This window comes from Chiloscyllium plagiosum, chromosome 12 (genome assembly GCF_004010195.1).
Source record: "Chiloscyllium plagiosum isolate BGI_BamShark_2017 chromosome 12, ASM401019v2, whole genome shotgun sequence".
Taxonomy (NCBI): domain Eukaryota; kingdom Metazoa; phylum Chordata; class Chondrichthyes; order Orectolobiformes; family Hemiscylliidae; genus Chiloscyllium; species Chiloscyllium plagiosum.
This window is the reverse complement of record NC_057721.1, coordinates 42741692-42754942: the sequence shown is the minus strand read 5'-3', so window position 1 is coordinate 42754942 and position 13251 is coordinate 42741692. Positions and strand designations below refer to the sequence as shown.

General features: G+C 40.4%; 1 protein-coding gene across 7 annotated transcripts in view; it reads left to right on the top strand.

The window, feature by feature from the left end:
• The window catches only part of nme7 (NME/NM23 family member 7), a 139457-nt gene that overhangs the window by 88097 nt on the left and 38109 nt on the right, over positions 1-13251 (top strand). For all 7 annotated transcript variants that reach the window (XM_043700891.1, XM_043700892.1, XM_043700893.1 and 4 more), the window contains exon 8: positions 6866-6934. In XM_043700891.1, coding sequence (XP_043556826.1) covers positions 6866-6934 — 69 coding nt within the window. The remainder of the gene's footprint in view (positions 1-6865; positions 6935-13251) is intronic.

The window sequence follows — 13251 nt, the reverse complement described above, 5'->3', positions numbered from 1 at the left end:
AAGCATCATGACTGAGAGTACCAAAAGCACATTCATGGACTCTGCAAGATGCCAGCGATTCTGTAGAACTGCCATGGACGGTTCTGCCAAACAGCCAAGGCATATTGCTGTCCCTGGCCAACGTATGTGGAGGAATTATTAGTTTAAAATCTTACAGAACACTTATTTGTTAATATTTGGAAATGGGAAGGAAGCCAAAGGGAAAAGGAGCGAGCAAACAGTCAACAGGAAGGACACTCCCCTGCAGCACCGGGCACACCAGAGACCGCAGCAGCAGCAGCCTCTCCTGAACTCCCAATCCCACGCCCCGGGACCTGACAGACTCTCAGGAATTGGCAGCGATGATGGAAAGATTCACCTCGAAGGTTGGAGCTGGGATTGAGGAGATTCGTGCCCAGAGCCAACCCATCATATCCATGCTGCAGAAACAGGAGATCCAGGGCCTAGGGGAGTGGCTGGAGGAGGTGGAAGGTTGAACCAAGGCCTCAGAAGCAGCGATGGAGTCCTCATCTGGTCGGATCCAGGTGCTGGAGAGGTGCGGGCCTTACAACACCAGGTCAATGACATAAAAAATCGAGGTTGGAGGATGAATCTTCGGATTGTTGGGCTCCCGAAGGGTGAAGAAGGTGGGAAGCCAGTCAGCTTCTTTTGAAAGCTGGCTGCCACAGTTCCTAGGCCTTCAAATCGAGTCCAGCCAGCTGCAGATTGAAAGGGCCTGTTGGATCGCAGTGCATAGGTCTGGGCCGGTACAGTACCCCCGCCCGATCCTAGTACACTTCCATTTATACAAGGACAAGCAAAAAGTAATACAAGCCTCCAGATTACTGGGAAAAGACCCATAGGCACTGCTGCACAAGGGGTCAAAAATATTGTTTTTCCAGGATTTCTTGGTAGCTTTAAATGGAAAGAGGAAGTCCTTCGACGGACTTAAAAAGATGCTGAGGAACCTGTGTATCCAGTACTCCATGAGGTACCCCGCATTGCTCTGTGTCAGCCGCAAGGACTCAGTTTATACGTTTGACTTGGCAGATAAAGCTAAAAACTTTGTAGACACTTTACAATAGACGGACTGGCCTGAAGAATACAGTAAATGTTCATCCTGTTTTCCTTCTTTCCCTGTGTTTTCCCTTTTTTTTTACTTCTTGCTCCCTAATAATTTAAAGAAAAAAATTGGAATATGTTCACATTATTAGAGCAGGTGAAAGATGAGCAGGGGTGATTTTCTTATAACTGGATTTTATTATGGGAAATTTTGTGGATGTGTTTTGTTCTCTTTCTCTTTTAGTCACAAGTAGGGGTGACATGAAGCTAGGAATGGGCGGAGTGCTCATCCTAACTTTGTTTTTGTTGATTTAAGGATCATCTCCTTGTTTTTTTTCCGCCTAAGGCACAGTCCGGGCTTGAAGAAGCTGTGAAGGAGGGAATGGGTAGGTGAGTGCCCCTTTGGGCAGAGGTAGGAGTCTTCTATTCAAGGTTTTATAGTTGTTTTCTTTGTAGTTTTTTGGTAGTAATATTTGTTTGTAGTTATTAGAGTAGTTTTTGTATATATAGTTCTTCAACTTTATGAGTATTTATTTACTTGTGCTTGGTGCATTGTAAGCAGGGTTCTCCCTTCCAGGGATTCAAGGGTGTCTGAAAGGGGATATGGCTAAATGTCATGTTAAATGGTGCACCTGGAACATCAAGGGATGTCATTCGCCTGTTAAAAGGAAACAAGTGCTTTCTAGCCTTAAGAGGGAAAGGGTTGATATCGCTTTGTTGAAGGAAATCCATCTTGATGATGGGGAACACCTGGAGCTCCAACAGGGAGGGTTATGACCAGATTTTCTTTACATCCTTTACTATTAAAAGTAGCGGAGTGGCAGTACTTATCCAGAAAAATCTTCTGTTCACATTATTAGAGCAGGTGAAAGATGAGCAGGGGTGATTTTATATCACTTAAGGCCCTGATACATGGGGAGGAATATGGAATTTTAAATGTCTATTGTCATTCCGGCGCATCGCTTCAAATCTTTGATTAGTGTCTTCTCTAAGTTGAGTGCCTTTGGAACACAGCACATTATTATGGGCGGGGGGGGGGGTGGATTTCAATTGTCTTTTGGATCCAACAGTGCACAGGGTACCTAGTGGGCCTCCAACTCTTTCTTCACAGGCGAAGCAGGTGACTGACTTATCTGAGGAGTTGGGACTGGTGGACATTTGGAGATGTCTTCAATCTACCGGCAGGGATTTCACCTTTTTCTCAAACCCACATAAATGTCACATGAGGATTGATTTCTTTCTGGTTCCCTCCACCCTTTTGGAATCGATTATGGTTTGTAAAATTGGGAACATAGCTATCTCTGATCACGCGGCAGTATATTTGGAGGTTAAGGCCAAGAGTGAGGGGCTAGGTTTTTGGCACTGGCGTCTGGATCCTTTTCTCCTTTCTATAAGGTCATCCCTCAGCCTCTGATGCTCTAGGGAAAACAGCCCCTGCCTATTCAGCCTCTCCCTATAGCTCAAATCCTCCAACCCTGGCAACATCCTTAGAAATCTTTTCTGAACCCATTCAAGTTGCACAACATCCTTCCAATAGGAAGGAGACCAGAATTGCACGAAATATTCCAAAGTGGCCTAACCAACGTCCTGTACAGCTGCAATTTGACATCTCAACTCCTGTACTCAATACTGTGACCAAAACAGAAAGCATACCAAACGCCTTCCTCACTACACTATCTATCTGCGACTCCACTTTCAAGGAGCTATGAACGTACACTCCAAGGTCTCTTTGTTCAGCTACACTCTCTAGGACCTTACCATTAAATGTATAAGTCTTGCTAAGATTTGTTTTCCCAAACTGCAGCACCTCACATTTATCTAAATTAAACTCCATCTGCCACTCCTCAGCCCATTGGCCCATCTGATCAAGATTGCGTTGTAATTTGAGGTAACCTTCTTTGCTGTCCACTACACTTCCAATTTTTGTGTGATCTGCAAACTTACAATTATACCACTATGTTCATATCCAAATAATTTATATAAATGATGAAAAGTAGTGGACCCAACACCGATCCTTGTGGCACTCCTCTGGTCACAGGCCTTCAGTATGAAAAACAACCTCTACCGCCACCCTCTGTCTTCTACCTTCGCACCAGTTCTTTATCCAAATGACCAGTTCTCCCTGTATTTCATGAGATCTAACTTTGCTAACCAGTCTCCAATGGGGAACCTTGTTGAACGCCTCACTGAAGTCCATGTACATCACATCTACCGCTCTGACCTCATCAATCTTCTTTGTTACTTCTTCAAAAAGCTCAATCATGTTTGTGAGACATGATTTCCCACACACAATGTTGACTATCCCTAATCAGTCCTTGCCTTTCCAAATACCTGTAAATCCTGTCCCTCAGGATTACCTCCAACAACTTGCCCAACACCGTCGTCGGGCTCACCAGTTCCCTGGCTTGTCCTTAGCACCTTTCTTAAATAATGGTACCAGGTTAGCCAAACTCCAGTCTTCTGGCACCTGACCTGTGACTATTGATGATACAAATATCTCAGCAAGGGTACATCAATCACTTCCCTAGCTTCCCACAGAGTTCTCAGGTACACCTGATCAGATCCTGAGGATTTATCCACCTTTATGCATTTTAAGACATTCAGCACCACCTCCTCTGTAATATGGACATTTTTCAAGATCTCACCATCTATTTCCCCATTTTTATATTTTCCATATCCTTCTCCACAGTAATCATTGATGCAAAATACTCGGTTAGTATCTCCCCCATGTCCTGCGGCTCCACACGAACTGCCTTGCTGATCTTTGAGGGGCCCTATTCTCTCCCCCTAGTTACCCTTTTGTCCTTAATGTATTTGTAAAAACCCCTTGGATTCTATTTAACCCTATTTGCCAAAGCTATCTCATGTCTCTTTTTTGCCCTCCTGATTTCCCTCTTAAGTATACTCCTACTGCCTTTATACTCTTCTAATGATTCTCTCGATCTCTCCTGTGTATACCTGACATATGCTTCCTTCTTTTTCTGAACCCAACCCTCAATTTTTCTAGTCATCGATCATTCCCTACACCTACCAGCTTTTCCTTTCACCCTAACAGGAATATACTGTCTCTGGATTCTCGTTTTCTCATTTCTGAAGGCTTCCCATTTTCCAGTCGTCCCTTTACTGGCGAACACCTGCTCCCAGTCAGCTTTTGAGTTCTTGCCTAATACTGTCAAAATTGGCCTTTCTCCAATTTAGAACTGCAATGTTTAGATCTGGTCTATCCGTTTCCATCACTATTTTAAAACTAATAGAATTATGGTTGCTGGCCCCAAAGTGCTCCCCCACTGACACCTCAGTCACCTCCCCTGCCTTATTTCCCAAGAGTAGGTCAAGTTTTGCACCTTCTCTAGTAAGTATATTCACATACTGACTCAGAAAATTTTCTTGTACATTCTTAAATTCCTCTCCACCCAAACCCTTAACACTTTGGCAATCCCAGTTTGGAAAGTTAAAATCCCCTACCATAACCATCCTATTGTTCTTACAGATAACTAAGATCTCCTTACAAATTTGTATCTAAATTTTCCTCTGACTATTAGGGGATCTATAATACAATTCCAGTAAGGTGATCATCCCTTTCTTATTTCTCAGTTCCACCCAAATAATTTTCCTGGATGTATTTCCAGGAATATCCTCCCTCAGTACAGCTATAATGCTATCCCTTATCAAAAATGCCAAGCTCTCTCCTCTCTTGCCTCCTTTCTATCCTTTCTGTCGCGATTGTATCCAGAAACATTAAGCTGCCAATCTTGTCCATCCCTGAGGCATGTTTCTGTAATTGCTATGGTATCCAAGTTCTGTGTTCCTCACCATGCCCTGAATTCATCTGCCTTCCCCGTTTGACCTTTTGCATTGAAATACATGCAGTTTAATTATCAGTCCTACCTTGTTCTCTGCTTTGTTCCTGCCTGCCCTGACTGTTTGACTTGCTTCTTTTCTCAACTGTACCAGTATGATCTCTTTCTGTAGTGTCTCCCTGCCCCACACACACACACACACCGCCCTGTTATGAGTTTAAAACCTCCAGAGCAGTTAGAGCAAATCTCCCTGCCAGTATATTAGTCCCCTTACAATTCAGGTACAATCCATCCTTGTACACGTCAGTTTGACCCCACATGAGATTTCAGTGATCCGAAAACGTGAATCCTTCTCCCATATGCCAGTTCCTCAGCCACGCATTCATCTGCTCTATCCTCCTGTTCCTACCCTTCCTAGCTTGTAGCACTGGGAGTGCTCCAGATATTACTATTCTTGAGGACCTCCTTGTTAAGTTCCTGCCTAACTTTCTATATTTTCCCTTCAGAATCTCATCCTTCTCCCTTCCTATGTCATTGGTAACAATGTATACAATGACCTCATGCTGGTCCCTCTCCCCTTTGAGATTCTGCACCCTCTTTGAGGCATCCTGGATCCTGGCACCAGGGAGGCATGAGCAGAAACGTCCATCTGTGTCTCTGACTCGAGAGTCCGTTAATACAATCAATCACTTGGAACATAACACACCCCTCATTACATTAGAGCCTGTCTTGATACCATGAATTTGGCTGTTTGTTCTACATTCCCCTGAAAATCCATCATCCCCACATTTTCCAAAACAGCATACTTGTTTGAAATGAGGATAGTCACAGAAGACTCCTGTACTACCTGCCTACCTCCTCTACCTGCCTGTATCTGCAGCTTTTCTCCCTTTCTATTACTGCAATCCATTGCATCCCCAAGCTCTTGTAAATTCCTCATTGCCTCTAACTATCGCTCCAACTGATCCATTCGATCTGACAAGATTTGCAACTAACAACATTTATTTCAGATATATTCCTCAGTAACTCATAAACACTCTCAAAACTCCCACATTTGACAAGAAGAGGATATCACACTCCTTACAATCTACAGACCCCAAAAATAGTACTGTCTTATTGCTCCATAAAACACTGCTCCAGTCTGACTTAATACTTATGGCTTGTTTTTTAAAAATGTAATCGAGACAGATCCCAATAAAAACATATAATCAAGAAAGAACCCACTCTTCTCACTATTGCTGATTTTTAGCAAGGCTATACTTAAAACTATTCACTTATATGTTTCTGTGCTATGACCTCTCCCAAACAAGTTCCTCCAAGATCAGTTGTGAATTTTGCTGTTTTTGAATTTTTCTGAGACACACTCCGATGTCCAGCGATACATCAATTCAAACAGCAAAGGCAGTGTCTGTGCAGAATCACTGCTAGGTCAGTTAGCAGTGTAGGCTTTTTTCTCTCTCTAAAATGAACACATAATTTATACAATTAGTATCAACTTAGACACATTCAACAAAGGAGGATAGGAAAAGGAATATCCAGCCTCTTCCAACAATATGTGCCACAATATATGCACTCCTCAGCATATCCAACAGCCAGGAAATATGCTGGAAGAGATGGAAAATTGGATTTAAAAACACAGACCAGGTAGAGTACAAACTCTGGAAAAACTTCTGTTTGACCTCTTTAGATGATCAAAAGTCCAGGAGACTACTCAGGCCTTAATTAATATAATTTAATCATTTCATCTGAGGTGATTTCCGCTCCAGCCAGAAGCAAATGCAGTTCTCACTTGCATAAATTCATGGAACCCGTATTCACTGAGTAGATCTGTCATCTGTTCCTGAGTCCACTATTCTACTATCTAACTTAGTCTGGCTTTATGTAATTTAAAATTATAATCTATGGTCTCTGATCAATTTTGTTCAATAAAAGTCTGCTGGAGTTCTGCACTGTTGGAAATAATGTTTTTCAAATAGATACAAAACGAACTTGGGTGATAAACATTTTTTCTCTTTTTTCCACAGTTCAATCTAGACCAAGCCAATGCAGAAGAGTTCCTTGAAGTGTATAAAGGAGTTGTTTCTGAATATAATGTAAGTAGAAGTTGGTAAAGGTGGTGAAAGAATATTAAAAGTACTTAAACAGGCAAAGAAGAAGGAGTGTTTCAGCAAAAACAATGCAAAATGCATGAGCTTTTATTTTTGACTGAACCACAAAATGATGTTTGTCTGTACATTTCTCCAGCTTTTTTTTTTCATTTCTTTTCTAAAAGACTGCTATTATGTCACTTGTTTCTCAGTGATATATCATTTTAAGCCTCTGCTGAAATGGTGGAGAAAGAAATTTCAGACACTTGCACCATGTTTTTGTGTTCTAATAATTTGGAATTGTATGGAGTGAATTGATATTATTACAAATTAACTTAGGAAAATTCCATTCTCCTACTTGGACAAACTTTACGCAGGTACCATCTTCAGTTGCAAGGTTTTGACTTGGCAGCATATAAAATAACTATTTCTTAGGTAACTTTTGAGTAGTCTTTGGCAATCATTTTACTCAGCCAGTCCCAATTTATTGGGAAATGATTGGATTCCAGTTATCTTGTAATCATGAATGTTTGGATGTTTATTGCCTTATTTTATTCTTATCTATTTCTTTACCGCTATCTGCTGGCAAACAATCAAGAACATTCATAAATAGAACATTTTCTTATATTTTCTTATATTCAAGTTAATATTAAATTGATTTAATCTACTTGATACACGATAGATTTTTTGTCATCAGTTATAATTTATTATAATTATGGATTAAAATACATGAAAAGAGGTAAAGCCACATCTTTCTTTAGAATCATTGCTTACTGCGAAAAAAAAACTCATTTTACTTAGCTTTCTTCAATGTGAAGAAAAAGTTGTCCTTTTTCATTATGTGGCATATTGTCTGTTATCTGTTTAAGCTAGGGCAGGTGAATGTATGGCACATTTGTTTGGGAATATAATCTGATTCAGTCATCCATTCTTTTGTAACTTGAGAGTGTTGTTGTTGCTGTGATTCTTTTAAACTCATGGAAGAGTATAAATATTCATGGCAGCACTTTTCATTCGGTGCCTTATGGAAGCTTTTCATCTTGAACACATCAGGACAATTCACAAGAATACTAAGTTAAGAGGAAAACGACGGTGTGAAAGGATATTGCTGAATTTATTTGGAAATTGGACTCTGACTGGTAAAAGCATTCTAGTGAGAATGCACCTGTTCATGCTGATGGACAGTTAACTGTCATGCTTTGTTTATATTTTAAACCAGACAGGTTAACAGGTCACAGCATTACTCTGAGAACTGAACCAGCTGTCACTTATTTTGTTAAGCTGAAACAGGTGCAGTGTGTATACATGTCCTTTCTGTCTGCAAAGCACAGAGAGCTCTGTGTATTAATACATATAGCTTACAGTACATGCAAGTATACCAAACTGAGACTGACTGATAACTCTAAACTGATGGTCAACGTAATTCTTCCCACACTCAAGATTACACAGCAAATTAGTTCTGATTGTGCAAATGGACACATTGGATGTGGTGTGTGTTCTGCAAGTGCCGGCTGGGGATGGTCAGAACTTTGTTTATTGTGAACAGCTGAAAGGATATGTTGTTTCATATGATCAGCCAATCTTTGGGACATACTCAACATTGAACTAGCACTAAAATTCATAATTATTAATTTGTGTGATAGACAAAATATCTTTTTGGTTTGATGGCATTGTTCTGTTAGCATAGAATTCATGTTTCTACTGCACAGTAGCAGAATGAAACAGCTAGCTTCACATGTTGCTCAAACTTTTGAAAGACTTTGCCTTTCTATGTTGGCCTTCGGACCAATCATGAGTTTGTTTCTCACTGTTCAGGGTAGCCATTATCCTGCAGAATATCTTTGATACACTCTACTTTAATATCAAGCTTGCACAGTTATCAAGTGGCTTCTGTCCTATTTACAAGGTTGCTGATGAAGCTAAACTTGCAGGAACTGTTGGAATCTTATTGTGTAAATTAGCCAGTGAATATAGGTTCGTAGTAGACAAGAGTAGAGAACCCTGGCCAGTTTCCTAACGAGGGCATCAAGGAAATGGATCTTATTTGACTTCCATTTCAAACATGAATTTGGAGTTCTGTATGGACATGTTGTGAAATTCTTAAATGTTGAACTGAATTCAGGCATTGTAAATTATAATAAATATTTTACTTACCTATTAGAAATCTGCAAGGGTTAGAGATTGTTTGTTATTTCAGCAAAGGCATATTTCTCACCTCATAGAATCTAACAAAGATGCTTGAGAGAGTGCGGTCTAGTGGAGAAACCATGGCAATACCGTCGATTTGGACATACATGATGTTGTTAAAACTGCACTCATAAGTTTAAGAAATACTGATTCATACAATGCACACAACAGTTGCAGATCAAGATCACCATGAGTTTGAGCTTCAATGCAGATGTCGATGGCTTCTTTAAATGGTACTTTGCTGAATAGGCCAGCAATGTCACATGAGCACATAGATTGCTATTGATACGCATGTCCTACATGTGCTTTATAAATTTAAAGGAATCCTTAATTGTAACTGGAATCCCTGCTTAAAATTGTTTATAGCAATTCACCCAGCATTTGGCCAGCTCATGTTGTGCAAGATCAGTTATAAATAAGAAAGGACATAAAGGGACATTACTTTTGTGTGTCTCAGGCAACACATACATATGCAGATGCTGTAAAACCATGAGGATGAACCAGTGCTATATATAAGCTGCTGTTATACAAGTCTAACAAATGCTTTTTTTAAAGTTTGCGTTTGAAAAAGGTTGTCCAATGAATATAAATTTAGACTCATCGTTAAGAATGGCATGCGTTTTGTTGATACAGTCACACTCGTTAAGGATGACTGTACTAGTCCCTTTGTCAGGTTTACTGATATGTATGCCTGCCCCTTTGTAAGTTGCACATTAACTCCGTACAGACCTATTATATAGAGATGATTTGGAGTTGGGGACCACATGTAGTGTGTCAAAGTTTGCAGATGACATTAGGATGAGTGACAGCGCAAAGTGTGCAGAGGACTGTGAAACTTTGCAGAGGAACATAGGTACATTGAGTGAGTGGGCATAGGTCTAGCAGATGGAATACAATGTTAATAAATGTGAAGTCATCCATTTCGATAAAAGTAACAGTAAAAAGGATTATTACTTGAATGGTAAAAAGGTGCAGCATGCTGCTTTGGAGAGGGACCTGGGTGTCTTTGTGCAAGAATCACAGAAGGTTGATCTGCAGATACAACAAGTAATTAGGAAAACAAATGGACTTTTGTTCTTCATTGCTAAAGGGATTGACTTTATAAGCAGGGAGGTTATGTTGCAGATGTACAGGGTGCTGGTGAGGCCACACCTGGCGTACTGTGTGCAGTTTTAGTCTCCTTACTTGAGAAAGGATGTACTGGCACTGGAGGGTGTGTAGAGGAGGTTCACTAAGTTGATTCCAGAGTTGAGGGGTTTGGCTTATGATGAGAGATTGAGTAGACTGGGATTATATTCATTGGAATTCAGAAGAATGGTGATGGGGGGAGGAATCTTATAGAAACATAAAATATGAATGGAATAAATAAGATAGAAGTAGAGAGGATGTTTCCTCTGGCAGGTGAAACTAGGACAAGAGGACATAGATTCAAGATTAGAGGGAGTAGATTTAGGACTGAATTGAGAAGGAACTTCTTCACCCAGAGGGTTGTAAAGCTATGGAATTCCTTGCCCAGTGAAGTAGTTGACCCTACTTCAGTAATCGTTTTAAGGCTAAGATAGATTTTTTTTTTGAACAATAAAGGAATTAAGGGATGCGGTTAGAGCATGGGTAAGTGGATTAAGTCCACAAAAAGATCAGCCATGATCTTACTGCATGGTGGAGCAGGCTTGAAGGGCCAGACGGCCTACTCCTGCTTCTAGTTCTTATGTTTTTATGTATATTACCATGTACTACGCAAATGTACCTCCCAGATCAGCAGTAGGTGGCAGGATCTGTGGAGCAATTTCAAAAGTGGAAATGGAATGCTAAAATTTGAATACTGTAAATTCAAACTCAGAAAGTGGTTTATTCAATTCTACCCCTCTGGAATCAATCCATGCTGGTGGTCGCGTCACTGGTGCTGTGATGTCTGGACTTATTATGTTAAATATACATCATACTATTAAAATTCACATTAGAACTATTCTGTACTTCTTTTTGTCTTTGCTTCATTAGACAGCGAACCAACAGATCTAATGTACACATTTTTATTATTGGTGTGAATGTAACTTCCAGAGTAAAGGTGTTTATGGATAAACACATATCAAGATGCCTTGATCTAAACCATTCTGTTAAAGCGCAAACAGCAAACCTTGCCTACATTTTAAATATTGAAATTCATATAAGAATATGAAGTTGCTGTAACAGGATATTAGTCACCTTTTGAAAATCATCAGAAAAAAATTAGGGCTAGTGCAATCAGGTTGAAGTCAATTTTTGATGGCATGAAAGTCATAATTACTGTCAAAAAACTTGATGTGCTGAAAACTATCTTACAAGAGGGGTATCTCATTTCTCAAGAACTTAAGTTATGGAGATGTGATTTTTCTTAAACTTCTGTCACTGATCTCTCTTCACTAGCATCACCCATCAGTATAGGACCGATATCATAGTTGGCTGCCACCACTGAGCTAACTTGCTCTTAAAGGGAAGATGCATTGTGGCAAAGGCAGATGCTGGTGTCACAATCCTCTCTTCGTCAATTGCAACAAATGCTTTCTTTTTACTTTATTAGCATGTAGCTAAGACACTTCAATTAAATTGTAATTTAAGGAGTTCAAATGAGGGAGCCAAAATACAATACTGTAAGCAAGAATTACAGATGCTGGAGATCTGAAACAAAAAACAGAAAACAGAAGTTGATGGTGCAATTCAGCAACATATGTAGGAAGAAAGCCTTCTTCACCAGACTCAAAAGTTAACTCTGCATTCCTCACATAGATGCTGCCAGACTTGCTGCGTTTCACCAGCAATTTTTGTTTTTGGGTTAAAATGCAAGGTTTTCTTGAGGGAAAGGGAGAGGAATTTTATTATCTACTGCTCTGAAACAAAATGCAATATTAAGTAGACACAAACACAAGTAATTGTAATTTAAAATTACTTTGTGTTTGTGTCTATTTAATGTTGCATTTTGTTTTAGAGCAGTAGGTAATAAAATTCCTCTCCCTTTCCCTCAAGGTAAACACCTCAGGTGATACCAAGAAATGGTTGGAGACACTGGATACTGCAAAGGCTGCGGGCCCTGACAACATCCTGGCAATAGTACTGAAGACTTGTGCTCCAGAACTTCCCACTCCCCTAGCCAAGCTGATGCAGTATAATTACAGCATTGGAATCTACCCTACAATGTGGAAAATTGCCCAAGTATGTCCTGTGTATAAAAAGCAGGGCAAATCCAACCTGGCCAATTACCAACTCATCAGTTTACACTTGATCTTCAGTAAAGTGTCAGAAGATGTCATCAACGATGCTATCAAACAGCACCTCCTCAGCAATAACCTGCTCAGTGACACCTAGTTTGCGTTCTGCCAGGGCTGCTCAACTCCTGACCTCATTATATCCTTGGTTCACACATGGACAAAAGAGAGAAATTCCAGAGGCGAGGTGAGAGTGACAGCCTTGATATCAAGGCGACATTCGACCAAGTATGACATCAAGTAGCACTGGCAAAACTAGAATCATTAGGAATCTGGTGGCAAATTCTCCGGTGGTTAGAGTCATACCTGACACAGAGGAAAATGGTCATGGTTGTTGGAGGTCAGTCAACACAACTCCAGCACATCTCTGCAGAAGTTCCTCACAGTTGTGTCCTAGCCCAACCATCTTCAGTTGCTTCATCAATGACCTTCCTTCCATCATAAGGTCAGAAGTGGGGATGTTTGGCGATGATTGCACTCAATGTTCCGTACCATTAGCGACTCCTCAGATACTGAAGCAGTCCATGTCCAAATGCAACAAGATCTGGACAATATCCAGGCTTGAGCTGACAAGTAGCAAATAACATTTGCGTGACACAAATGCCAGGCTATGACCATCATCAATAAGAGACAATCTAACCACTGCCCCTTAACATTCAACAGTGTTACATCACTGAATTCCCTACTACCAACATCCTGGAGGTTATCGTTGACCAGAAATTCAAATGGATTTGGCATATGAACATAGTAGCTGCAAGAGCAGGTCAGAGGCTAGGAATGCTATGGCGAGTAACACACCTCCTGATGTATAAACATAATGAGTGAGCGCCTGATTTCATCCTGTAAAATTCTATGGATGGAATCTTTAAAGGGGCCTGAGTGACATGGGCTATAGCG